Below are 27,715 nucleotides of genomic sequence, written 5' to 3'. Positions count from 1 at the left end.
AATGGGCAACACTGTTCACTGTTGGTTAATGGTTAGATTTTTTGTGCGAGGGTGGGAGAGTCGAGTTGGTACTTGGTTACGTTTTCTGTCATTAGAAACTGTAGAAATTGTTTAAGCTGCTATTTTATAAATAATTAAAAAAAATGGTTAACTTTAGCGTGGTTAGTTATCGTAAATCCCTTCACACTTACGACATATTAATTTAATAGAATTTTATTAGGTTGTCATTATTGACAAGCAGGTAAGTGTATTAACCAACCAAACGTTGAGAGTTTCTATTTAAATGCGATGTTGCTTTTATAAATGGCATTTGTATTTTCCTGCCTAATATAATCAATAGGTATTTCTACATACAAATTACAAGTTTATTTCTTTAATATTTAAGGCCAAGATGTCGAAACGTACAGCTGAAGATAGCGGTAATGGCAGCAATCAACCGCCGATTAAAAAGGTTCACTTTGAACCGCACCTAATAGGTCCAGTGTCCACGCTGGAAGAAATGGACATAAAAGTCCTACAATTCCAGAACAAAAAGTTAGCTCAGGTGATTATATCCATTTTTTGGATTGAAAGTATTGATAGGTATTTCTTCTATGAAAATCTTTAAGTATGTAAAACAAAGCCAGTAACTGCTGTCTTAGATGTTAGATGTAAAGCTGTGTCTTAAGATGTTTTACTTTCTGTGTAGTTAAGAGTAGAACCCCATTAAGAAAAGTAAATTAAGAATAATAGTATTGTATAGACAATGCACAGTTATCAAAAATTTTATTCATATAAAATGGACTATTGTTAATAATTACATTTTTTATTGCAATTATTTAGAAATTCTCTTGTATATATATATTATTACTTATGTTTCAGAGAATAGAACAACGTCATAGATGTGAGGCTGAGCTACGAGCTAGGATAGAACAGTTAGAGAAGCGCCAGACCCAAGATGATGCTGTATTATGTGTTGTCAACAGATACTGGAATTTATTAAATGAAGATATAAGAGTATTGTTGCAAAGGTTTGACGCAGAAACAGCTGATGAATCTGAGAACAAAAGTAATTAATTTACTTTATATAATTTGTATAAACAATGTTTTATAACAGCAATATATCTTGAAAAAATAATGTTTATATTATAATATTTTTTAGGCTTTTAAAATACTCATTTTAAAAGCCTAAAAAATATATTATAATTATACAGTAAAATGACTAAAACTTGTTATAGTATAGAAAGATTACAGGATTTGTTTGTATTACATCAACTGACCAGAAACCATATTTTGTAAAAAAACAATTGTGTAATCTTTTCTTAGAGTTTGGATTGTTTAAAGTTACTTTGTTAAATCAAAATCATTTTATAGATGAGAATGAAGCAACCACATCCTTTCTTATGCAATTATCAACTTGGGATAAAGAAGAACTGGATGCTCAACTGGCAAACAGAGTACAAGTGAGCAAAAGAGCAGTAGCAAAAGTGTTACAGGCTTTTGACAGGCTGCAGCAAAGAAATGATAAAATATGGAGGGCAATAAAAGGAGAAGGAGAAGGTACTTAATTGAATGATAATCAAATGAAAATTATTGTTTATATATATTATTAGTGAGGAGGCTCCCCTGATGTTGTATCACTGGCACCCATGAAGAGTTGAATAATATGATGGTATAATGCCAGAAAGCAAGTTCATTAAAAAGAATTCAAGTTAAATAATTTCCTTTTGCATTATAATGATAATCAATTACTCACCTGTAAGTCTGAATTTCATTATAAAATTAAATTAACAACACAGGTGATTTGGTTACAATGAAACATGTTTTTACTTTAATTTTACAGACTTAGTAGATACAAGGCATAACAACAAATACCTTGTGACACAGGTTTTACGTTGAAACTCCTTAACAATATGTATTTAAAAAAAAGCCTAATCCCTAAGTGTATTCAAGCCAAAACAATTATAAATTAAAATGAATTTAGAATGTCTCAAAATCTAATACATATTCCTGCATCTAGAAGGTGCCCCAGCTCCATCCCTTGATGAAACAATAAGGGCAACAAATGAGGAAGTTACCGCAGAGAACCGTCGGCTCCAAGCCCTCAGTACCACTTTACATGAGAGTCATCATACCATGACATTGAGAGTTGCCCAGTTACAGGATGCAGTCAACAGTCGGGATACTGAGAATGCAGAGTTGAAGAACCAGATTGATGACCTGCAATATGAGTTAATGAAGGTATTTGATTTTTGTAGTATAGTGCTGCTTTGCTAACACTAAACTAAAAAACATCAATCAATTTAAGTAATAAGTGAAAGTGTTAGTTCTTACTTCTGATCGGAATTCAAGGTTCAGTTAATATGGCAAATTTAATCAAGTTTTTTTTTGTATGGGTTTTGTGAATTACTTGTGAGTGTTGTTACCACTATGTATCACCTTGTAAATGCAAAAAACATACATAGTTATGTCTACTCCATTTAAAAAGTACAGACTTTCAAACTTCAAAGTTCAAACATATTGGGAGAAGCGGATTATTACATACTAATACTATTGCCTATTTTAGATTCGTTCCAGAAATGATAAGCTAGAGAATCACTTAGCAGAAGCAATTGAGAAATTAAAGAGCTACCACCAATCAGGCACAACAGCCACTACTACTTGTGCTCCCACACCCCATTCAGCATTGGCTAATGCCAAGTTGGAAGACATAGCGGCAGAACTGGAAGAGCAGAGGGAATTAGCTAATAATAGACTGGCGGAACTGGACAGATTACATAGACAACATAGGGATACACTGAAGGAGTTGGAGAAATTGAAGATGGATGTAAGTAGTGAAATATAAATAGCTATCTTGAAAGTGTAATTATTAATATAAAATATTAATTATATTAATTAAAAATAATACTTTACGGTAATGAGTAAGTTATAGTAAGCCTACTGCCCGTTTGCCCCGTGTTCTATAAAAAAATTAGTAAGGTTGCTGAATGAAGCATACATAAATAGAATTGACTCTATTTGGACAGTGCTGTAGAAGATTAGTTTACACCTCAGGAACATGATAGCCCCAAAAACTACTTGACTGATTTGAATGGTTTTCAACAGTATAGTGTAGTAATTTGTTATGTTTAAATGTAAACTGTGTGTGTTGACTTGATAACTATACTAAAGAGGAGCCAAAAAATAAATTAAAGGTAATCCATGTGGGCGATAATTTCATTGAATCTATAAAACTGTTTTGTGAATCAATTATATCTCTTTGGCTTTCCGTTATTATTCTAATTAGTTACTTAAAATATTGTTATTATTTATGTCTGTAAGTAAATTCAATAGAAAAGTTTTGTAATAATGGGTCAGCCATAAGTATGCTTAGCTAGTATTAACAAAGTTAGTTTTTTTCTATTTTACAGTCAAAAGTAGATATTTATAAATCTAATAAAAATTAAAGTGTTGTTTTATAGTTTCTGTAACTATAATAATAATAGCCTTTTTTTATCGGACATTTCGACGTATTCTTTATTTTTATTTTTCGTAGATTGATTCTTTCTTCCATTTCTGATTGTCCGCTTGCCAGGTGGCAAAGGCCTCCTCCAATCTACTCCATTCTGGCCCTTCTCTACCCCATATTGTTCCCTAACCTGGGTAGAGTTTGTTTACCGTTTTCTTTATAATGCTGTTTTTTATTTATTTTTGGAGGGAGTTTCTGTAACTAAACCATAATAAATAGTTTTACAAACCTAAGACTAAAATATGAATTTACAGATACGCCAATTGCCAGAATCTGTGATAGTAGAGACGACAGAGTATAAATGTCTTCAGAGTCAATTCTCTGTACTATACAATGAGTCAATGCAAATGAAGACTGCATTGGATGAAACAAGACTACAGCTACAAAATGCTAAGAACCTACATATGAGACAAATAGAAATAATGGAGGTGAGATTTTGCCTATTTTGATTACTAGCTGCCCCCGTGAAGTTTTAGTACATACCAACATGGAACATTTTTCTATGCTACCCCAGATGGTTTTCTGTGATTTTTCTCTATGTAAACCTCAGAGTTTAAATTATGAGTTCTTAACTAACAAATAAAAAATAAGAGGTTGATTGTAGAGGGCAGATGAAAATTAAGTGTTGTATGTATTTTTGTATGTTGTTTCATAAAAATATAAAAACAAAACAAATCTTTTAAATTTTTTTTTTTAATCACATAAATTATACCTGGCCTTGCCGGACCTGCAATTGTAAAATATAAGAATGTTTTATTTATTAATAAACATTTGAAAATAAAACCCTTAGCAATTAATTCACAGTGCTAAAAATATAGTGCTTCGTATAATTATAACTTTGTTAAATGCAAAAAATAATTTCAGAGTGAAGAGTTGGCAAGGCAGAAAGCGTTGCGAGCAGAAATGATACAATTGGAGGATGTCCTCGGGCAACTCCGGAAAGAGTATGAGATGTTAAGAATAGAGTTTGAACAGAATCTCGCAGCAAATGAACAGACAGGACCGATTAACAGGGAAATGAGGCATTTGATAACATCCCTACAGAATCATAATCAGCAATTAAAGGGCGAAGTACATAGGTATAAGCGGAAATATAAGGATTCTAGTCAAGAACTAAATAAGGTATGTTTTTATTAGATTTGGCAGGACGAATGCTATTAATTAATATTTAACCAAGTTTTTTTCTGTTAAAATAAAAGCTTTAATGTTTGTGTTTCTTAATATGTGTCTAATCTACCAAATCAGTGAAATAAAATAAAGGTAGTAAGTGCGTTGCCGGCTTATTTGGCGCTTTTGTCATTTATCTATATGTACTATAAAATTATGTCTTATTCAGTTGCATAATAACAATTGATCTGACTGCTAAGAATGACATGTTTTGTCTGACATTGACGTCACTAACTCGCAAACTCTCACACTAAAAAGTAACAAATTTCACTGAATCCCATGATAACCTACTTAAAGTCGTGTATATTTAAACTGACGGTTTGTCTACTTGACTATTTACTAAAAGAGTTATGCTAATATGTTCATAATCTGAATATAACGGAGAGGCTGGGCGTACGTAAAGTAAGAGTACCCAAATAAGAATGAATAACTTTAGATAGTATACTTATCACTATTTTTGTCTACACACATAACATTTTCATAAATATACTAGCTGACCCGGCAAACGTTGTTTTGCCATGTTTTTGTGGCAAAAATTCAAGCTTATAATTAACAAAAAAACATAAGGGATGATTGTAGAGGGGTGAAAATTTACTTTAAAAATTTGCATGTATTTTAAAAACGAAAAATTTTGTCTAAAAAATAAATAAAAAAATTTAGGGGTGGACCCACCCTTAACATTTAGGGGGATGAAAAATAGATGTTGTTCGATTCTCAGACCTACCCAATACGCACACAAAATTTCATAAGAATCGGTCGAGCCGTTTCGGAGGAGTTCGGTTACTAACCCTGTGACACAAGAATTTTATATATAAGATTTAAATACTAAATATCAACAGCTCCGGAAAGAGATGGAAGAAGCCAATGTTAGACCACCACCAGACCAACCAGATGAGAAACCCCTCGCTGTTAAGAAGGAAGAGCCAGATCCTGAGGTAAGTTTAATTATAGGCTTTGCTTGTGATGAATATTAAATATACAAAAGCTGGTACGGAAAAGCCATGATCACAACAAAGGAACTGTAATGGTACTCTGTAACTTGTATCGCGCCATACCAAGTCGACATCAGTACTATGAATACTGAAAGAACTACATTAAATTGTAAATATCCTTTTGAATTTACAGAGTACCGGTGCTAGTTAATTCTGGTCGTGGATAACTTGTTGACTTATATATTTTAAATATTGTTTATAGGATAATTTCCTTTCAGAGTGAAGAGGGCGCCAGTAGCGGTGGCGGCGAGACTAAACACTCCGTACCGAAGGACCATGGACGTGCTAAGATACAGGAACAAGAACTCATTATTAAGGATCTCAAACAACAACTCAAGTAAGTTTTGGAACCTTATAGGATTTTTAAAAAATGTTTTGTATTTTTAAAAATAAATAATTTCTATAAATTAAACTAATATTTACTTATAGGGAGTGCCAAAATCGACTTATCATTTATGTAATCAGTATACATATTAGATGAACTGCTTATTATACAATATTTCATCAAATTATATTATACATTTCATATTTAAAAACTCAAAATTCAGTCAACAAAAAAGGCGTTAATTTTGAAAGGTGCTACAAACTTTTAGATTTCTGATCGGTGATTATTTCTTTATATGCAAGTATGTGGTCAGCCTTACTATGTCTGACAGTTTTCAACTTTTTGGGTCCAAAGTGGTTTTCTCACATATTTTCCTTTACCGTATGAGCGAGTATTAAATAAGCCCATTCGTTACGTTACGTATACGTTAAATACGTTTATTGGTGCCGCTAGGGAATTAACTTAGTACTGACCTGTTTTTTTTTATAGAGAATTATTGGATCATTTAAAGACATACTTATTTTTTTTATTTTTTTATTAACACTTCGTTGCATTACATAAAAGAAAAAAAATGTAACATAATTTAATGAAAAGCAACTGGCGGACTTATCGATTTCGAGCGATTTCTTCCAGACAACCACTCTTTTTTTGTAAAATATGTGTAGTTTTATTATGGATCTAATTTTTAGGAAGGCGGTAAACGAGCAGAAAGAGCTGAAGCTCCTCCTGGATATGTATAAAGGCGTGAGCAAAGAGCAGAGGGACAAAGTGCAATTGATGGCCGCAGAACGAAAAGCCAGACAGGAGTTAGAAGACCATAGACAAAAAGCTAAAATGGCTCAGGTATTAAAAATTCAATTAAGCTATCTTAGTTTTTATGTATTTAATATTAAATATATTTGAGTTCTTGAAAATGGATTAATTTATTTAAAAAAATTTTAGTCATATTTTTCTGTGTCTGTGTTGTATGAGTAAATAAAAATTTGCAGGAAAGTAAAAGGGAGCGTCGTATGGCAGACGAAGACGCGCTGCGGAAGATCAAACAGCTGGAAGAGCAGAAGTACGAACTCCAGAAGCAGCTCTCTTGCGCCCGGCCTAATGCAGATCCCTTGCATGGCTTCACCAGGCCTTTTGCTGGATCACAGGTCTGGGTCTTTATGTAATAATCCATTACCCACAGCTTAAAAGTTTTTTAAAAACTCGTTTCTTAATGATACTTCAGGTTCTATTGTATTTATCGTTAAATATAAAAAATATTTTAAGAAAACAGTTTTTTAACGGATTGAAGCTGTGTATTATTATAAAGCTATAATTATTTAACATAATTTTAAATTTTTCCCGACCTTGCTCGTGCTTTACAGCGTGCGTGGTCACGGTGACTGAAGACAAAAGGTGTTGAATGTCAAAAAGTATCACAGCTGTAGAAAAAGTTATATTATCTGTATTTACAACTCCGGGAAATAAATACAGATACTATAACTTTTTATACAGCTGTGAAACAAAAGTAAGAAAAAAGGTGTTGAATGTCAAAAATGACATTCACAATACTAAAAAAAAATTGTTTCCAAAAAATGTCTTAAATTTTCAGCTCCCTAAGAAAAGTAATTTTGATAGATTTTTTACTAATACAAAAGACGTATTTTTAACACCTTTAATTTAAACCAATAAAACAATTATAGGAAGAAGAAGCCCTACTCAATGAGATGGAGGTGACGGGTCAGGCGTTCGAAGACATGCAAGAACAAAACTCCAGACTCATCCAGCAATTGAGGGAAAAGGACGATGCCAACTTCAAACTGATGTCGGAGAGAATTAAGGCCAATTCTCTGCATAAATTACTTCGGGAAGAGAAGCAGCTTTTGCAGGAACAGGTAAAATATAGATATTTTAATGACAGTTTTGTGAATATTTGTATGATTTATGTTTTATTTTTGCATATACGGTCCAATTCGATGATAGAATATGTATATGAGAAAAAGGGTGTGTGTACTTATGTACACGCGTATACTTATTATTATTTTTGGCGTATAAAAAAAATAACTAAAATGCAGTAACGATTAACGATACATATTAAAAGTAATCAAAAATATTTTATATAAATATAATAAATTATTAGTAAATACTATTACCGTCGTATATGAAATTGATTTAAAAACACCAAAAATTAATATTTATTCACACTGTTTAATTGTACTGTTACGAAACAAGTTCTAAATATAAAGAAAAAACTAGAATATACAACTTGAGCATAATTATCGATTTCCATGCCACCTAGACCTTACTTTACGAAGTCGAATTAAGGTGTTGGTGTGCGCCAAAAGAAGTATAACTTCAAAAAATAATCCGAATCGAGTTAGGTTCGGTGGCGGTTTTTGTATGGAGATTTTTTAATAAAACTCTTTGTTTGAAGCTGGGTAACTGTCTTTAATGGTTTATAATATTAGGTTTTAACTCACACAACATTAGTAGATGTTTGCGATGCTAAAATATAAACTTGGCTCATTTAAGAGTTCGTAAATCTAAATGACACGTAAGACTTAACGATAATGTTAAAATATAATCAAGTGTACGATGATTGTTTCATTTGTTTAGGCTTCTAATTTTAAACTGAAATATGTATGTACTTAATTAATTTACACAACATACACATGTTAAATAACTATCAAGACTTTAATGTTTTTTACTAAATGAATTTCACGTACAATATGTATATGATAAAAAATGAACTGAAATCAAGTTAAATACGATTTTGACACATGGCAGTTTGTTTTTGATTGACAATTAGCCACTATTTCGTAATATATTTTCAAGTAACCAATTTAATTAATAATTTAATGGCTGGTTCATGTTGGCTCAGACTGAAAGTAGTTTGTTTGGGTGGAAAATTTTATGCCTGATGTGCCTCACCACCACTATGTTAAACCAGCTGGCCACTGAAGTAGCCGACCAATTCGTCTTAGTGTCCTTCAAGAAAAGAGCGTACCAATTCTGAAAAGGCCGCCAACGCTCTTTCGAAGTGTCCATGGGCGACATATCTTACCATCAAGTGAGCCTCCTGCCCGTTTGCCCCGATACATAAAAATCATGTTTTGGGATTGTTGTTTGTTATTCAATGTTTTTTTTAATTTTGTTATTTTTAAAACTAAATATCAGTATTTCATTTCTAATAGATTTCAATTGCCGAACGAGCAGATGCAATGTGTATTAATTTTTTGTAAATATATATTTTTATAAATGCCTACGATCATTAACAGGTGGTCACCCGTGACCAACAAATAGAGTCCATGGGTCTGGTGGCCCGAAGGTTAGAAGAGAAAGAGAGATTGCTCCAAGCAACTCTATCTGCCGTGGAGAAGGAACTGCTTCTTCGGCAGCAGGCGATGGAAATGCACAAGCGGAAAGCGATTGAATCCGCTCAATCCGCTGCTGATCTCAAATTACATCTTGGTATGACATTGAAATTTAATAACTGATGGGTTGGGTTTTTGAGAATTGCAATTATAAAGATTTCTTTTTAAAATAAAATAAAACTTGACTCAAAATGTAGCTTTTTAATTTTATTATTATTATTAAAGCTTTATTAATCAATTTAACAATTGGTTAATATTAATTAAGCTAGTATAAGTTTTTTTAAGTGGTCTAGTTTATGTATGGCCTATTTATTAACGGTAAAAGCCGTCTCCATATTTTTCCATTTCTCTTTGTCTTGAGCAAACATTCATCCAGTTTTTCCCCGCTAGTTCTATAATGTCATCTGGCCATCTTTTCTTTTGTCGTCCATCTATCTAGATATACATCTCTTTCCAGTAGATGACTGGACCTACTGGAAAGAGATGTTTAAGTGGACGTTAAATCGGCTGAGTTTTCAATGTAATGATTATACTAAAAAACCTTCAGAAAAGTACCACGCACAAATGAAGGAGGCGCAACAAGTGGTCGCCGAAAAGACGAGCGCGCTCGAAGCGGAAGCGTACAAAACAAAAAGACTTCATGTGAGTGACTTTATTTATAATTAATACTAGCGGATCCGACAGACGTTGTCTTGTCTATACGTCTTTAATTTGAAAATTTCAAACTTTTTTTAATAAGCTAAAACATTCTGGACCATTTTGATGAAAATTATTATTCAAATGTTATGACAATATCTAACGATCCAGCACATGGTCTACAATAACACAATGATAACAAAAAAATTTTTTAATTTGATCGCAGCGCTAACTGTCGGGACAGACTAAAATTAAAATTCGAATATTATTTAAAATTTGACAGTGCGATGGTAGCGCCGTCTGTCGGATACAATGTAAAACATTCCAAAATCAACAACTACTAATTAATTAAAAAAAAAACATTGTCCAGCGGACAAAAACCATTCTCGAATCTCCACGAACACACACAAAAAATTTCATCAAAATTGGTCCAGTCGTTTAGGAGGAGTTCAGTCACATACACACGCACACAAGAAATATATATATTAAGATGTATACGCGTATATTGTATGGCATATAGTTGGCAAGATGTGTTTTTTGTAGCAAATTAGGTCTTCTAAAAGTAAAGACAACACTAACCCAAAAATATAAAAAAAACTATGAATTTTTTATTTGTATGTCCTCATTTAACACACTCGTACGGTAAAGGAAAACTTCGCCTAGAACCAAATAAAGATCGCCATGGCATGAGTAAGACCTAAATCCGTGTCAGGCACTGAAGGCTGATAATTTACCTGCCTATTGAGAAAATTTATCAGAAATGAGGCCATCTGGTATTAAAAAAAAATAAAGAGTATTTTTATATTATAAATATATATTTATAATTTTGTATAGTTTCAATTAAAAATTAACGTGACTTCATAAAGTCTAAGAGCAAGATTATTCGTTCGTTAACTATTAATTTTAATAGCCGTGTTAAAAGTATTATTAGCCGTGTTATAAGTGTTATTATTCAATTTTTAACAATAGTGTTAGCTTTTATAAGTCAAATTGAAGTAATACAGAATACGTAAAATCAGTGAAGTGAATAATAGTGAATCTAATCAAGCTATGAAGTGCCATGGCTGTAATAACGTATTAAATGTCGATCATTTTTTAAAGTGTAATAATTGCAAACGCAAGTTTTGTTATGAATGCCTTGATGTTGCTGCCGGGTCGACTAAGCAGCTCAGTGCTGAGCAATTGGCATCACTTAATTGTCCTCTGTGTCAGAATGTAACTCGGCGTAAAAACAATGACGATAATACTCCTGTCCGGCGGGGTCGCAATAACCAATCACCAAGCGCCTCCTCATATATAACGACGTGTAAAGAGCCGGAGTGTGATTTTGCTACGAAAACTTCTGCAGGCGCTGACTTTTCTAAGCAGCCGGTTACGTTGGACAGTATTAGCAAACTTATAGACTTGAAACTGTCCCCTGACTCATCGTTTATGCTAAATCTACGGTCCGCGCTTAGAAAGGACTTGAAGGACATGGTGACCGACGAGGTTAGCCGAGCTGTTGAGTTGGTAAAGGCTGACTTCACGACGACAACGGATTTTATCATCTTAGAACAAAATGATTTGAAGTCAAATATTGCAGACAAAGACAATCGAATCAGGGTACTCGAGACTGAACTTACGAAATCTCAAAACACGTTATCAAAACTCCAGAGTCGTTTATTTACAGTTGAAAAGATTTCACGTGACTTAAACCTCGAGATTCACGAGGTACCCGAAAGCAAGACTGAGAATCTGATGGAGTTATTCAAAAAACTCTGTGAGTGTTTAAATGTTGTGGTATCTGAGAGTGATGTTAAAGCATGTCGTCGTGTAGCTAAGATGGACTCAAACTCCAAAAGGCCGCGAAACATACTAGTTACCCTCTCAACGCAGCGTCAGCGTGATACACTCTTGTCTGCGTTGACTCGCTTCAATAAGTCCCACCCTGACACCAAACTATCTACTACCGATATTGGTATTGGCGGCTCGTCGTCGAGCAGGATATACTTGTCTGAACATTTGTCTCCTGAAGCTAAAGAGTTACACCGTGCGGCACGTAAATTTTCTACTGACAAGAACTACAGGTTTGTTTGGGTGCGATATGGCCAAATTTATGTTCGTAAGGATGAATCAAGCCCGGCCATTCTAATTAAAAGTCATGATTCCTTCACTAAATTGTCTTAATTGTTATTACTACTACTAATTTGTTTGTTTATCATTGCTTAGTAAGTTACTTGATCAATTTTTGTTTTTATATACTGAATCACACGTTGTTTCCACAATGATTAATATATTTTATCAAAATGTAAACAGAATTCGTAGCAAGTTAACTCAATTTTCTTTAAATCTGTTAAATTCTAACTTCGATATTATATGCTTGACGGAAACGAACTTAAATATGAGTGTTTTCGATGGCGAAGTTGTTGACGCCCGTTACAATCTCTTCAGACGAGATCGTGCGGATTCCTCCTGTGCTAAAACCGAGGGAGGTGGAGTTTTACTCGCCGTCCATAAAAAATACCAGGTCATCCGTCAAGCATCGTGGGATAGTGATATGGAGGATGTCTGGGTTACTCTTATTCCTGAAGCACGTGACACTTCTCGCATAAATTTATGTGTTTGCTATTTGCCTCCTGATATTAGAATTAACAAGCTTGAACTCTTTTATAGCCATTGCCAAAATTTACTTCTTAATCGTTTCCCTTTGGATAATTTCTTATTAATTGGTGATTTTAACACACCTGATTACTCTGATTCGATTAATCCCTCTCTGTCAATTTCCCCTAACCCGAGTAAGAAGCTCCTTCTACTAAATGAATTAATGTCACTGTGTAATCTAAAACAGCATAACTTTATCACAAATGCAAACGCTCGCTTGTTGGATTTGGTGCTTTCTAATATAGATTGTATAAGTGTCAATGAAACACTTGCATTAAGTTTGTTAGATAAAAATCATCCCGCAATTTTGATTACTCTTTCTCCGATTCAGATTTCTAAAGGGCTTCAACGCGCTAACATTAAACGGCTTAATTTTGCTAAATGTAATTTTGAAAACATTAAATCTGAACTCCAGTCTGTGAACTGGTCCGAAATCTTATCGTCCCCTTGTATTGATGAGTGCACCGAAGCTTTTTATGAGCTTTTATTTGAAATAATATCAAGAAATACACCAAGTTGTTGTAGCAAATTCTCATCTTATCCAGTCTGGTACAGCAAATCCTTAATTAAATGTAATAAAGAAAAAAACTTATATCATAAACGGTTTAAGAGGTTTGGGAATCCCCGCGATTACGACGTTTTCTCTTTGCTGAGGGAGAGATGCAAATTTCTTACCAAGATTTGTTACGACAAGTATATCGCATCCATCGAGGACTCGTTGGCCAAGGACATAAAATCATTTTGGAGATTTGTGAATAATCGTAAAGGCCATATTTCAGTGCCTCACACCATGACACTTGAAAATACTTCTGAGACAGACGGTCAGGGGATATGTGACCTTTTTTCGCGATACTTTGGTTCAGTTTTTGACGATAAAACTAATAAAACTATATACACTGACCAATCTGGTGCTGTAAATAACACGTATTTTAATATATTATCTGGCTTTTCTATTACGGTAACAGATATCAAACGTAAAATAGATAGTTTGGATATTAACAAAGGGGCGGGTCCTGACCTTCTGCCTCCTATTTTCATAAAAAGTTGCGGAAAGGAGTTGTCCATTCCATTATGTGTTCTCTTTAATAAATCGTTAACTAGTGGTGTGTTTCCTAAGCGCTGGAAAACTGCCCACATAATACCTATTTATAAAAGTGGTGATAAGTCCAATTGTAAAAACTATAGACCGATAAGTATTTTATCTTGCGCTGCTAAATTATTTGAGTCAGTGATGTATACTCATCTGTTCAGCCATTTTAAGCCTGTTCTTTCAGACAAGCAACATGGTTTTGTTAGAAACAGGTCTACGGTCACTAACCTTCTGGAATACAAAAACTATCTCTGTCAAGTGTTTGCCACAGGTGGCCAAGTTGACTCTGTTTACACTGACTTCTCTAAGGCTTTTGACAAAGTAAATCACCATCTGCTCTGTCATAAGTTAGCGTCACATGGTATCCACGGCAGTTTATATAGATGGATCTGCTCATACCTAGACTCTAGAACTCAGTTGGTTGCGTTAAAGGGCTTCATCTCTGCACCTATCGCAGTTACATCGGGAGTACCTCAGGGTTCCCACTTAGGGCCATTATTCTTCGTAGTTTTTATTAATGACCTTATTCAACAACTGTCCTGCAATTGTCTCTTATATGCAGATGACTTAAAAATATTTACTTCTATTACTAATTTAGATGACTGCTTAACATTACAGCGTGATATCAATACCGTATCACTATGGTGCAAGACGAACTACATGTATTTAAATATAGACAAGTGTTTTGTCATATCGTTTACTAATAAACGAAACAAAATCGTATGGAACTACGTCATAGATGGTCAATTAGTTAACAGATCAGATGTTGCAAAAGACCTAGGTATCCTGTTCGATGACAAGCTTTCATTCCGTGCCCACTATAGTCACATCACGTCTAAAGCAAACCATCTACTGGGTTTTATTCTTAGATCCACAAAAGGTTTTAAAAATCCTCGTAGCACCTTGTACTTATACTTCAGCCTCGTAAGAAGTATATTAGAATACGGTAGTCCAATATGGTCGCCGAATTATAAGGTGCACATTGACGATATTGAACGAATTCAGAGGAAATTTCTCAGAATTTTATGTTATCGTATAAAACCTGGCCGGTCTAACTTAAATTATTGCGATAGACTCCTGAAATTTAAAGTTCAACCATTAGAATCCAGACGCATAGTCTTCGACTTAGTTTACCTTTACAAAATCACCCACTCCATTATAGACTCTCCCGAACTACTAGCTCACATTAGCCTTAACATTAGATTTAGTGCCCGTAGAGCTAACGAAGTCAATTTATTTTCCCTTCAAACTTATAAGAATAACATCTCTTTTTACAACCCTTTGACCAGGATGGCTCGTCAATATAACGAGATGGCAAAGAGCAACCACTTACTTGTGGACATATTCTGTCGCAACATCAATAAATTCATTAGTGTCGTTAAAGACATCCTCCATCGTAGGTTAAGTGCTGACCCTTGTGGTCCTGGTTAACGTTACGTTAAATTGGTGTCGAGGAACTTATTATTATTATTGTTTTTTTTTTTACTATGTTACCTTTGTTAGTTATGAGCCTTTTATTGATGTAACATTAATTTTGCAGTGTGCACATGGTTTTACATTAGAATCCTGTTCATAACTATTAGTTTTAAGTTTATTTTTGTAAAGATTATAATGTGTTTTGTGCACCAAATAAATAAAAATAAAAATAAAAAATAAAATAAAAAATTTGCTCAATTTTATATCAATTATTTATGATTTTAGGAGGAGTTAGCCATACTCCGTCGAAAGGCAGAGAGAATGAAGAAGATGGAGCAGGCTGGAAGCAGTATGGATGAGGTGTTGCTAGAAGAGATACGCGAATATAAGGAGACCCTTACTTGCCCCTCTTGCAAGGTATGAGTCGTTTTACAAAGTTTGTAATTTTTGTTAAATTTTAAAATTTAAAAAAAAATTACCTACTACATACGATTATCTAACTTTTTTCTTTAGATTTTATTTTATTCAATTTTAGTTATGGTTGCATGTTTTGAGTTTCTTTTCGTTAATTGATTATGCGTTTCTTGTACTTTACCCTCTGTAGGTGTTTCTTTTTTTAGAAGAAATCGCCCGTTGCCTTATAACTTATGAATAATTATTGCAATGAAGTATAAATAAATTTAGTTAATAATTTCTTACATATAGAACAAACTAATTTAAAATTTAGAAAAAAACAGAAATAACTGCGTAAAACCGCTTAAAGTTAAAAAAACAACGTTTAATACATCAATCTATAGGTGCATATTCTTACTAATTAGTAATTTAAATTATAGGTAAAACGCAAGGACGCCGTGTTAACGAAGTGTTTCCACGTCTTTTGCTGGGATTGTCTGCGGACGCGTTACGAGACGCGGCAAAGGAAATGTCCAAAATGCAACGCCGCCTTTGGGGCCAACGACTACCACAGATTATATCTATCGACGTAGATGACACGGAGACAGGTGGATATTCGATTTTTGAATTAAATGACATTGACTAGTCGTTTGTCATTTAGTTTTTTTTAACCGTGGATACAAGTCCTTCGGTTATTCACAGATTTTGCTATGTGCAGTGTTACAGCTGATGGTATAACTATTTGTATTGTATAATTTGTGATTTAATCAAAAAGTTATGGTTTAGGCAATTTGACTCAAGACGGTTTAGTAAAGGTAACGCCCAGTTTCATCAACTGTTTAATTGCACATCGAACAAATTAAGTTTCTGTTTATTAAATTAAAACAATTTAAAGGTTTAGTTCTTATTTAATTCTTTAAATTAAAAGTACTGCTAGAGTCATTTATCGGCTTGATATTTTAAACATTATTAGATATATGTAACGACATTTTTTATCAATTACATAAATGTTCACGTCGATGAGCTTTTAAAAAATGGGGTTACCGATACCTGAAGCCATTTCATGACATTTTTTTATAGAACAGGGGGCAAAAGGGCAGGAGGCTCACCTGATATTAAGTGATACCGCCGCCCATGGACACTTGATGCCAGAGGGCTCGCGAGTGCGTTGCCAGCCTTTTAAGAATTTAACTTCCTAATAAGGGGTAAAAGGAAACATTTTGTTATTGGAAATTTAATTTGACAAAGAGTTAATACCACCGCTGCAAACACGTTTAACATGAATTTATTAGCAGCATATGCTATACAAGGAAATAAGAATATGATCTCAAGTCATGTTTTGTATTTAAACTTATTTGGAAATCATTATTATTGATAATATTCGATAACAAAGCCGCATAATATTTGCTTACATTAATTTATTTAAAAATATCGCTTAAGAACTATTTTCGGCTTACATATAATCTTTATGTACATAGATTTAAATTCTGAATACTATTATAACTGCCTTAAATTTAATATCTCGCTCCTTATGTCATGAGGACACTATTGTATTCATTACAAGATTCTATTGTCTATAGAATAGTGATTTCAATATGTATAATAAATATTTTGATAGCCGATTTAAAAATGACGGGGAGTTTATTGCCACTGCTTGTCCATTCACATATGGACTAGGAATCCACACTTTAGGAACTAGGATTATATCTTAGATATGCAATAGGGAAAATATTCTACATCTAATCATAAATCGCGTAGTAAATACTTGTCCCTTGGCATATTTATTTATGATTTAATCTAATCTCTCGCTGGATTTACAATTTGAAAACTAAAATAAAGGTAGGAAAATGTTTTGTGGTGTAAGAAATTAAATATTTTTTGAAGTGAAACTTCTTTACGCACGCTTGACTTGGGGATTAAGCTGGCGAACGCGTGACGTAAGCGTTACGAAAAGTGTGATCGGGCAAGGCGAACGGAGGTTGAGTGGGGGATATAAGCAAGAGACAGTAGTTTTTACCAATGAAAACATGAAATAAATTTAAATATTAGTAGAAAATTAATATATGTATATGTACATTCGTGTATATATTGTATACACACACAACATATATATTATACATACAGATGGAGCGAAAGAAGTTTCACTTCAGTCGTGTGGTCATAAGCATACTCGTTTTTTTTCGTATTGTTGTGTCTGTTACGAGAGATGAAGATCACAGAACGGGTCGTAGCAGAGTTGTGTATAAGTTAAATGATAGCTTTTTCGAATAATAACTGAATTTTCGAGTATTTGTCCGTGAAAAATGTTTTAATATACGGGTCACATAGCTCGCGTTAAATTCTCTTGATTCATTGGATTTAAATGTTTATGTTATAAACTTAATGTAGGTAGATAATAGGTAGTTAGAAAATTAAACGCCTCTGTAATCGATGCTTTCTGCGTAAAATCGATAGCGATTTATTGAAACGTATTTTTTTAAATAATCATTCTTGACATACAAAGCGCATACAAAGAACTTGAATAGCGAATTTCGATGTTGCTACAGTATTTGTACTGCAGATTTAGTAAATTTGCGAAAGGAAAAAAAATGAATAGCTATTGAGTTTACGAGGCTGTTTCAAAATTAATATACTTCATTTAAAATTACGTTGTTTTTCAAGTTTTGATACATTCATGTGTTTTTTTAGTCGAGTCGAGTAAAGATCGAGGCAACAATTCATTCCGTATTATAGTGAATTTTCCATTAATGATGAAATCGATTAATTTATGCATTTGGCGATTGTTCGCCCATCTGTCGTTGTATATTGAGAAAGAATCGAACAAGTATTTTTTATTTATTAGTTTTAAGTGATGAACCGGAGATGTGTTGTGGGCTTATGATAAAAACGCTATTTTTATAAAGGACATTAAGATTACTACTAAAATTATTGGATGCAAATGGCTTAGTATTAGCCTAGTAAATTAGTTGTGCGTTCATATTAACATTCTCATTTTCCTCTAAATTTACACTTGGTAAAGGAAACGTTCGCAACTATGTCGTAAAACCAATCGACGTGTGTCACACAGAGTTGACCTATATGTTGATACATATATGAAGAAATTTGATATACAACTTCTCTGTTGTATAATCAAGTTTAAGTTTTGTATAATTGTTATAATAAAGGGCTACTGATGAAAAGTAAGTAAAAAAAAAAGTATGAAGGAATGAAGAAATCGAATTTACCTGTTGTATAATTGTTCTAATACGCTCACAACATATCTCTTTATTGTAGATAGACAAATAGCTTGCAGCCCACTGACTGATGTATTTATACTTAAGGTATATGTAGATGTTAATTCTGCTTAGTGAATGTTAGAAATTATGATAATTTTTCTCATGGGCCGCGTTATTAAAGTAAAATATTGTATATTTATTTCATATCACACTGGTGTAAACATTTTTTATTTTTGTATACTGCAAGTGGTAATTTTGAAGCAATATATATTATATATCGTATTCGTATATATTACTTATTAATTGGTAAAATACTTCTTCAGTGAAGTGTAACACGTATAAGGATCTTTTAGTAGTTGATGGACCAACGTGTTTTGTAGCACCGCCCTTAGAAATAGGATTGAATTATTTTTCCGTCTCGTATTCTTTACAGCAATGATGAACACTTGTGTATTTTGGTTGATTAACTTAAGAGTAATACACGATATTAAAAAAATCTTTTCTATGTCTTAAACGCGAACGTTTTTAACTAGCAAAGATCCTTAGACTTGTTTCCCATAAAACACGACGTTAATTTCTATTTCGGGCTGTTGATTAAAATTTTTACCTTATGCTTCGGAGATTATCTGATTGTATAAATCCTTAGATTCGTGGTTCAGTATTTAAAGTTTCCGCTTGTCAAGCTTCTGTAGATAATTTAATGTTTATTATAAATCAAGTAAATTTAAGGATTGTAAATAATACGTTTATACATTGTATAATTACCAGTTCGATCTATCGTACTGTGACTTGTTCATGTAATTCACCGTGAAGGCTGCGAAATCTAAGTTAATAAAGTTAAATGTAAAGGCTGCGAAATCTAGAATTACCTTCGATGTAATAACTGGTGTAATAATTAAAAGGTCTCTAAAACAATACAGTTTTTTTATTAACTCCTTAAATTGCTGTAAATTCTATTAGTTAACTAAGCAGCTGAGCTTTGTGTGTGTGTGTGTGAAAACAAATTGTAGGTACCATAGCGACGACACTGGTTCTAGTGCAGAGTTTAATTCGGCTTATCAATTCTGTCACTTACTACCGAACTAGTTTTAGTTGAGGTGTTCAAAAAGCTCAGTACTGGTGTGTCCTGAGCTATCCAGGCTCTAATGTATACCCTCTTTAAGGTGCAATAGGAACAGGAAATGTGCAGCAATGCGTGTTTGTCTTCTTCATTGACACAAAGATGACAACCCTGGGACAGTTACTAACATGTTATTTGTGCTGCCCAAACATTATGGAGGCCAGTTTCAGTCGATGTCAGAATAGGCATAAACCATTTACCTAATGTAAATGGAGGAATATTCGTTTGAAACCTAGAAAATGTATTATGATTCAAATTATTTCTTCGGTCCACAGTGTTATAGACAATAATTTAGCTAAGTCAATCCCCGATAGTATGATAAGTTTCGCTGCATATTTAGTAACTTTAGAACTGCCATAAGACCCTTTTCAAAAAAATTGGGAAAGCTGTCTCGTCGCACTTGTTAAGGATGAGCCATTTTTACTGTTTGTGCTGTTCAGAACTAAATAACAAAATGATTCGACTAGTAGAGACAATTTAGGTCGTCATAAATAAAAAACAAAATATTACAAAAAGATATTTTATTTACAACACTATTTACATAGTTTCGTATTTATTACAAACGCAATGGAATCAAATCTATCAATTGTTTTATACAATCAATAGCACCTTATGCAAGCAAATGAAATAATATTTTTTAGCAAAGGGAAGTGATTTAATTAATACATAAAAATTAGCTGACGTTTGGCTTAGCTGGCCTTTTTAATCCTTTAGGGCCTAGGTTTGGATGCTCGAAGAAAAAATGTTCCTGCTTGTTAGTGATGAGCCTTGTCTAAAAAAATAAAAGAGATGCAAGCAGAGATGCACCTTCAATCTTAGCCCCGGAACAGAGCCGTATAGAATTAAATCATTCCCCTTATCAAAAATTATATAAACCAGTCTCATAATTACAAAAAAGTTACCTTAATTTTAAATTTAATTAAAACGGCAACAAAACAGAAAAGCTTACAAGCAAATTTGTGGATTGTCAATTGACTAGAGAATTCCTATTCAAAAACGTACTATAAACCTTAATTAGAGTTTTATAGTACGTTTACAATTTTGTCACTGCGTTTACATTAACACACAATGGCACACCTTACATGATTCGTGATCAAAATATTCAATATGGCAAAACAATTTTACAAGAGAACTTATATAAAAAAGAAAATACAATTGCACACAACACAATGCAGTATAAATGCGTTAGGAATGAAATATATTTAAAAATGCAATAAATATACAAAAGAAATATCCTAAACGTCAAAGAATCCTTTATAATCTGTAGATTATGCGAGATCCAACCAAGATGGCCGCTCGGCTGTCCGCCATCATTTCACCACGTTTGCGGAAACTTTTTTATCGGTTTCGCAACGTACTTGGAACATCCCCAAATAGAATTTAACCAAGTCACGTGTCAGTAAACATTGGTAATTTCGTTAATTAATCACATACACCAACTAGAACTATTTTATCAACAAGTCTCAACAATTTTCTTCTAACTAGATAAATGGCCGAAAGTGATAATTGTATACTTATAATATTTTCGCTTATTCATGAAAAATATGTCTTATTGCAATTCAACTAAAGTTCTTAAGCGTCTCTTTTCAGCACAGCGTAAACATAATTTGACGGAAAGAGACGAAAGAGAAGTGTAGTTAAAGACGCTGATATTTATGAATGATGGAGAGTCTGAACACAATAGCTACTTAAATCTCGTGATCGGGTATACACAAAAGCTATTTAATTTTTTTTATAGAACAGGGGGCAAACGGGCAGGAGGCTCACCTGATATGAAGTGATACAGCCCCGCCCATGGACACTCTCAATGCCTTCTGGCATTGTTTTATATTTATTTAATTTAGTCCACGTTTTATAAGGTCTCTTCTTCAAAGAGCGTTTCGTGACAGAAACAAATATTTTTTTTAAATATAATTAGTTAAAAACGTTGTATTACGAATAATTTAATTAATGAATGGCATGGGTAACATAACAATATGTAAATTTGGATATAGAGATATATTTTCATATTTATCAAACATCACTCCTGGCCTATCACAGTCGGACGGCAGAAATACAATAGACACCCCTTTAAATAACTTTTGTGCATCCGAACATATAGTGCGTACCGTAACCTGTGAAAAAGCTACATAAAATATAAACGTGAATTTTATTAAAATATCGATTTGCGTGAAATACAATTACAGCTAATGTCAGTCTGAAAATGCAGCCGTTAATGAAAAATATGTTCTTATTATTAAAAGCCTACGATTTATTTACTACTGGCAAGCACGTTTGACCAGGACGGATGATATGAAATTGAAGATTTAAAGCGATTTTTGTAAATTATCAGCTATTGTGTAAGGTTGTTCCATAAAAAACTTAAATTCTTATGACGAACAGATGGTTGTAAACGCTTCATAGAGTCTAGAAGGCTATTAGGATAATTTTCTTAGGCTGAGTATGGCTAATCCAATAAGTCTTTGACATTCAGAAGTCAGACTTATAGTGACCCATACTATTCTTGGCGGGCATTTTAAATTGGTACTACCGCCATTTTGAAATGTCAGAATGACATTGTTAGCAACAAGTAATTACTTCAACTTGTAATATAATAAGAAAAATCCTCTTAACTATGGAAGATGTTCGCGAAGTTTAAATTACAATTTGCGAGATTTAATTTATATCTAATAGTATTTTATCGGAACAACCTCTTATTTAAGTACAATTATTGATGAAATTTGAAACGATCCAGCCATTTTAACTCGTATTCTAGAACACAGCTGTCAAAATTTTTTTCTGTAAGAAGTTTGACTCTTTGACAGCGGTTAATATCGTGACTTGAGATACGTATTAGAATACTGTCTATACATTTAAAAATATTGTTTTTACAAGAGGAACGATTTTACATAAACGGAATTCTTAAAACCTCAAATGTATATCGTTTCTAGTTTATTTAGTTGATAGGAAACTTTCGACTTTCTATTGGTAGAGGTTTATAAACTTAAAAAAAAACAGAATTTATAATGACAACAAAATTTACACAGCATGTCAAATTCTTGCCTTACCACCCTAATAATTAAATTTAAAAGTATATGTGTGCGTTTGGTACACATTCACATCGCCGTGCAAAAATCTTCCTTCTTTACAGATGTAAAATTATCTATCGAAAACCATTTCTGACACTTGCCTTAGCTTAGCCCCTGTTAACCTTAAACCTTAAAGAGCGGATCTAGAATTCGCGTAATTCAAAATTTTATTAATAACAATAACAATCGAGAACCTGTATAGGTCCCAGGAGCGCATGACCCTACATACTCCTTCCCTTAATAGGAGATATTAAATATTTAGGTTTTGATAAAATAAGTCTACTATGAGTTTGACAAAATATTATAATATTTAATGAAAAATATTAGACTTCAAAATAAGATTTTTCATAAAAATATTTGCACAGAGTATTGACAGTGCGCGTAGACAAGCTCATGGTAGAGTTGGTGAGTGTTATTTGCGCAGAATAAACTTAATAATGTCAATAAAAGGCGCACATTAGAAAGAAAACTTAAATACTGAATGTATCAGTTCAGTTCAAAATATGTAGCCAAAATTCAGCCATGATTAAAATTACATGTAAATTTTGATGTTTCTATAATAATTATAATTGCGGCAGTTTATCCGCACGTTTCAGAGGAATTCAAAGTCATACCAATATAATTAAGTGCAGGCGGCGGGGTGTGGGGTTAGGGGCGAAGTGTTATGCGCATGCGCAGGTCTGGGCGGAGTGGCGAGTGCGAAAGCTAATCGTTCGAGACGTAATCGCAAAGGCATAAGTCGAGGCCAACCCAAGGATGAAAGACTTGACAGAGCGCCCTCTACGGCTTCGTAGCGGAGACGGCGTTCGGTTTCCTCACAGGATGACAGTTCCTGATGTTAAAAAAATATTTAATACAAAGATATAGTTTTGTTGTTTTAGTCGTTTGTAATTTAAAATCACGAGTAATTCTTATTAGGCACGTAATTTATATTATGAACAAATATGAGGTTTACTAAAGTTACACTAAAGTTTCAAGCACCAATCATTGATAACAACTCACTCATTCATAAACTAGGGTCCTTCAAATCAAGAGCGTACCAATTCTTAAAAGGCCGGCTACGCACTTGCGAATCTTCTGTCAATGTGTGTCCATGGGCGTCTAACAACAGGTGAGCCTCTTGCCCATTTGCCATCAGTAAAAATTAAAAATTTCAAATTAAGCTTTTGAACCTTATATAATAAATAATTGTTTTTTTCAAATCAAAATTGTCTTTACCCGTTCAATTACTTCGACGTCGTCCTCCTCAGTGGATTGGACCAGCTGATTTTTGAGCGTCTGTGAAATTAATTTCTATTAATTACACAAATCAACAAAACATTTGTTAACGAAGCTATACGAATGCTAAAGAACAACTATGCCAAAGTCTTGCGATCTTCTTCGTAAGCGTCGGTTTCTATTTACATTCGAACGGTGCGAGGTCGCGAGTCACCGCCTTCAGCTATGTATGCTCTCTATATACTGCTACACATATAATAAGCTTATAATACATATTTTATACGTATATATAATTGTTGAGGCACACTACAGAAAATAATTATCGCAGTATCCTAAGTGGATATAAGCAATTCTTTCAAAGACTATGTGTATGGAGAACGTAAATTAAGCCAAAGCATTATGATAAGACGTATATGTAACGTAAATATATGTAATATTAACGATTTTTAAACATACATACATAGTATAGAATATAGTCTCTATGTTATGAACTAGTATATTTGCCGAAATCAGTATTGATAGAAGATTAGAAATGAAAAATAAAACAACTATTGTGTCCCAAATCACACTAAATGGTTTGTTCAAAAAACATATTCATTAAAACGTATACCACATCAAACCCAGATAATTCTGAACGATAAGATTGAACCAAACAAAACGTGTACAAAATTACTCTATAATAAATTATAATACTATAAAGTGAAGTGTAAGAGAGCATACGTAAACGTATACGTGAGTGTGCGTCTATAAGCGTGTGTGTACGTTACGGTTGGGTTCGGACCTCGCATCTTTATTCTTGACTCGAGATCGCCAAGCAGGCCCTGAATGTTAACACCTGTTTCATATTAAAACCGTTGCGACTTGCGGCCCTACATTTTTGATTTCGAATTGGTTTAATTGTTAAATTTTTCAGCGGAATTTGCATGGCTATTAATATATCTCGTTCGCATGGAGTGTGTTAGAGTAAAATACTTAATCAGTCAATCTAATATATATATATTAGATATATATATGCTATGTATAACGATGGATTTTACTCTATTTGCTATTGACAGAAAATAATACTTATACGAACTACTTCAATATATAAAAAAAATACTAAAATTATGTAACGAATACACAACTCACTTCAATGGAGTGTCTGTACTGCTCCATCATGTGTTTTGAAGCATCAAGTTCCGCTAATTTCTTAACGACCACGTCTGCCACGTTTTTTTCAGTCACATCCAACTTCTCCCTGTAAGTTAGCGGATGTACTGAGCACCTAATGTGGAAGCGGTTTTGATACTCTATAGGTCAATAACAATGTTATGAAGTAGCTGTATGGAAATGCAAATAAAGTCCATCGCTAGCTTTGGCTTTAAAATAATACATATTGTGATGAAAATACATCTAATTTTATTCTTGACTGATTATAGATAAAACCGTCATTAAATTTGAATCGGTAGACATCGGCAAAGAAGACAGAGGGTGTAGGCCGAGAGAAAAAGCACTCTCGTAGGTACTCTTTTACCACTTATAACAATAATAAATAATAATAGTAATAATAAAAATAATAAAACACTTATTTTAAAACATATATCGCATATAAACTTCTAGAGCAAATGTTTTTAGTGAAATACCATATTTTTATTAAGTACGATGTATAATATAAATGTTAATCGAAACATAGTAGTGTTTTATGGGTTAAGGGGTTTTTTACGAAATGACTGTGTCTAGCCTAAATTCCAAATTATTTAATTAGTACGATATTGATTTTTATTAAGTACGATGTATAATATAAATGTTAATCGAAACATAGTAGTGTTTTATGGGTTAAGGGGTTTTTTACGAAATGACTGTGTCTAGCCTTAATTCCAAATTATCCCAATACAGAAAAATGGTAAATACGTTTGCACGTACCGGAGCGTATCAGCGAGCGTAGCAGCGGGCGCGTCCTTATGCCTCGCGGCGGCAGCGGCCAACGCGAGCGCTCGAACCAGTTCCGCCAATCTTTGGTCCAATAACACAACCTTGTCCAAAAGACATCCCCGAGCCGCCTCTTCCGCTTCCGCCTCGGACCTCTGCCTTTGCGCAATAGCCGCTGATAGATTCCGGAGCGATTCGCGTTCAGATCCGGAGTTAGATTCTGGATCTGTTTTATAAACAAACAACATTTTACATATATTTATTCCATATAAATAATAATTTTGTTGAGTCCATTGTGTCACCTAAATAAATTTTGATATTCGATTGATTTTATTTTACTTCTTACACTACTGGTGGTTGCTAATATTAAAGTAATCAAATCATAACGAAAAGACGAGACGACCACAATAAACAAAAAACTATTGTTATAAATATGATAAATAATCTTACAGAAACCGTTCGCGTATCTATACAAAAAAAAATGGAAATATATTAAAATAATGTGACATACCTTTATCAATGTCCCCGAAAGAATCTCGTTCGGGAGACAATTCTTCACCGCTCCAGGCGCCCGACCACCACTCTTCCGCACATTCTAAAATTGATAAACGGGAATTATATTATATTATTTAATAATTAGAGAGTTATGTGCTTAATGACTTAACCATGAAGCCAACCACCTCTTCAAGGCATCTGTACTAAAACAAAATAGACACAAAACAGAATTGTAAAGAAAAACCATGTTGTTTTTTTTTTAAAGTTAAAATAAATAACGTACCCGGATCAGTAACCAAACAGGGCTCCGTTTCGGAATCAAGTAATTCAGCTGAATCATTATCATCGGATATCCTTGAGCGATCATCATCCGCGTGCGTAAATACGGGCGCACTCGCCGCAGCCGTACGCAGTGCACGTACTACTGCTCCTAGGAGACCACCCCTAGATTCCTCTTCTGGGGACAGTGTATCGCCACTGTCACTACGACTGCAATTATATGAATTATATAAAAACAATAACGTGAAAATGGCGTAACACTAACAGTTCCCACTCAGCCTAGTAATGAATTTGAGGGTACAAAGATTTCGAACAAAGTCTGAATGAAATGATCTATTTATTATTACAATAAAAAAATAAGATTTGTTTATAGACATACCTGTACGCATCATTGTGAAAAACAGTTGGCTGAATAGCATGATGTGGCAACGCATAAGCCGTTCGCACCGCATCAGTCAACGTGCGTAGTTTACGTGCGAGTGCGTCGAGTGCGTGCGCGCTGGCGTGAGCACCACCCACACTTGCGCCCGTTGCGAAACGAGCACGAGCGGACGCGGCCAAAGCCTCTTGACGACGTTGTTCGCACATTCGCACTAGTTGACGGCATTCACCACGTCTGAAATGTTTTAATCAGTTTCAACCCACTACAAAGTACATATACAAAAAAAAATTAGAGCTGTCACGGGACGCCTGGCAGATGTGAAACATCGACATTATTTTGTAAAAGTAATATGCAGAAAATAATAGATTGGAAGAATTGGAGAATAGGAACTAAATATGTCATAATGATAAAATAAAATATTACGATTTTTTCCAGATAACGATGACTGAATAAACATTATTTTCATTAAATATTTTTAATGTGAAATTTACTACTGCATTTAGACTGTATATCATATAGCGTGGCGATGCGTCG

The 27,715-nt window shown here is 33.6% G+C and overlaps 2 protein-coding genes across 7 annotated transcripts in view; one reads left to right on the top strand and one right to left on the bottom strand.

The window, feature by feature from the left end:
• The first annotated feature begins 16 nt into the window (after positions 1–16).
• Positions 17–19,624, top strand: LOC110996871 (E3 ubiquitin-protein ligase Bre1). Of its 2 annotated transcripts, none has more exons than XM_022264746.2 (17): positions 17–241; positions 386–544; positions 862–1,048; positions 1,354–1,539; positions 2,003–2,220; positions 2,546–2,806; positions 3,742–3,915; positions 4,352–4,609; positions 5,494–5,589; positions 5,865–5,983; positions 6,661–6,814; positions 6,961–7,116; positions 7,651–7,842; positions 9,226–9,418; positions 9,869–9,963; positions 15,389–15,520; positions 15,937–19,624. In XM_022264746.2, exons 2-17 carry the CDS (start codon positions 392–394, stop codon positions 16,087–16,089), a joined length of 2,727 nt encoding a protein of 908 aa, XP_022120438.1. In that variant the 5' UTR covers positions 17–241; positions 386–391; the 3' UTR covers positions 16,090–19,624. The 2 variants fall into 2 exon arrangements, with proteins under 2 accessions (XP_022120438.1, XP_022120437.1); XM_022264745.2 differs by having other exon boundaries at positions 2,000–2,220.
• A 1,071-nt stretch (positions 19,625–20,695) lies between these two features.
• Positions 20,696–27,715, bottom strand: part of LOC110996880 — a 69,844-nt gene continuing 62,824 nt past the window's right edge. For all 5 annotated transcript variants that reach the window (XM_045630004.1, XM_022264756.2, XM_022264758.2 and 2 more), the window contains 7 exons: positions 27,179–27,415; positions 26,804–27,009; positions 26,537–26,620; positions 26,020–26,251; positions 25,246–25,354; positions 24,118–24,177; positions 20,696–23,731 (listed from right to left, as the gene is read on the bottom strand). In XM_045630004.1, coding sequence (XP_045485960.1) covers positions 23,522–23,731; positions 24,118–24,177; positions 25,246–25,354; positions 26,020–26,251; positions 26,537–26,620; positions 26,804–27,009; positions 27,179–27,415 — 1,138 coding nt within the window. In that variant the 3' untranslated portion in view covers positions 20,696–23,521. The remainder of the gene's footprint in view (positions 23,732–24,117; positions 24,178–25,245; positions 25,355–26,019; positions 26,252–26,536; positions 26,621–26,803; positions 27,010–27,178; positions 27,416–27,715) is intronic.

The sequence above is a fragment of the Pieris rapae genome, chromosome 11 (assembly GCF_905147795.1).
Source record: "Pieris rapae chromosome 11, ilPieRapa1.1, whole genome shotgun sequence".
NCBI classification, from domain to species: Eukaryota; Metazoa; Arthropoda; class Insecta; order Lepidoptera; family Pieridae; genus Pieris; species Pieris rapae.
This window is presented reverse-complemented; position numbering and strand designations above follow the sequence as displayed.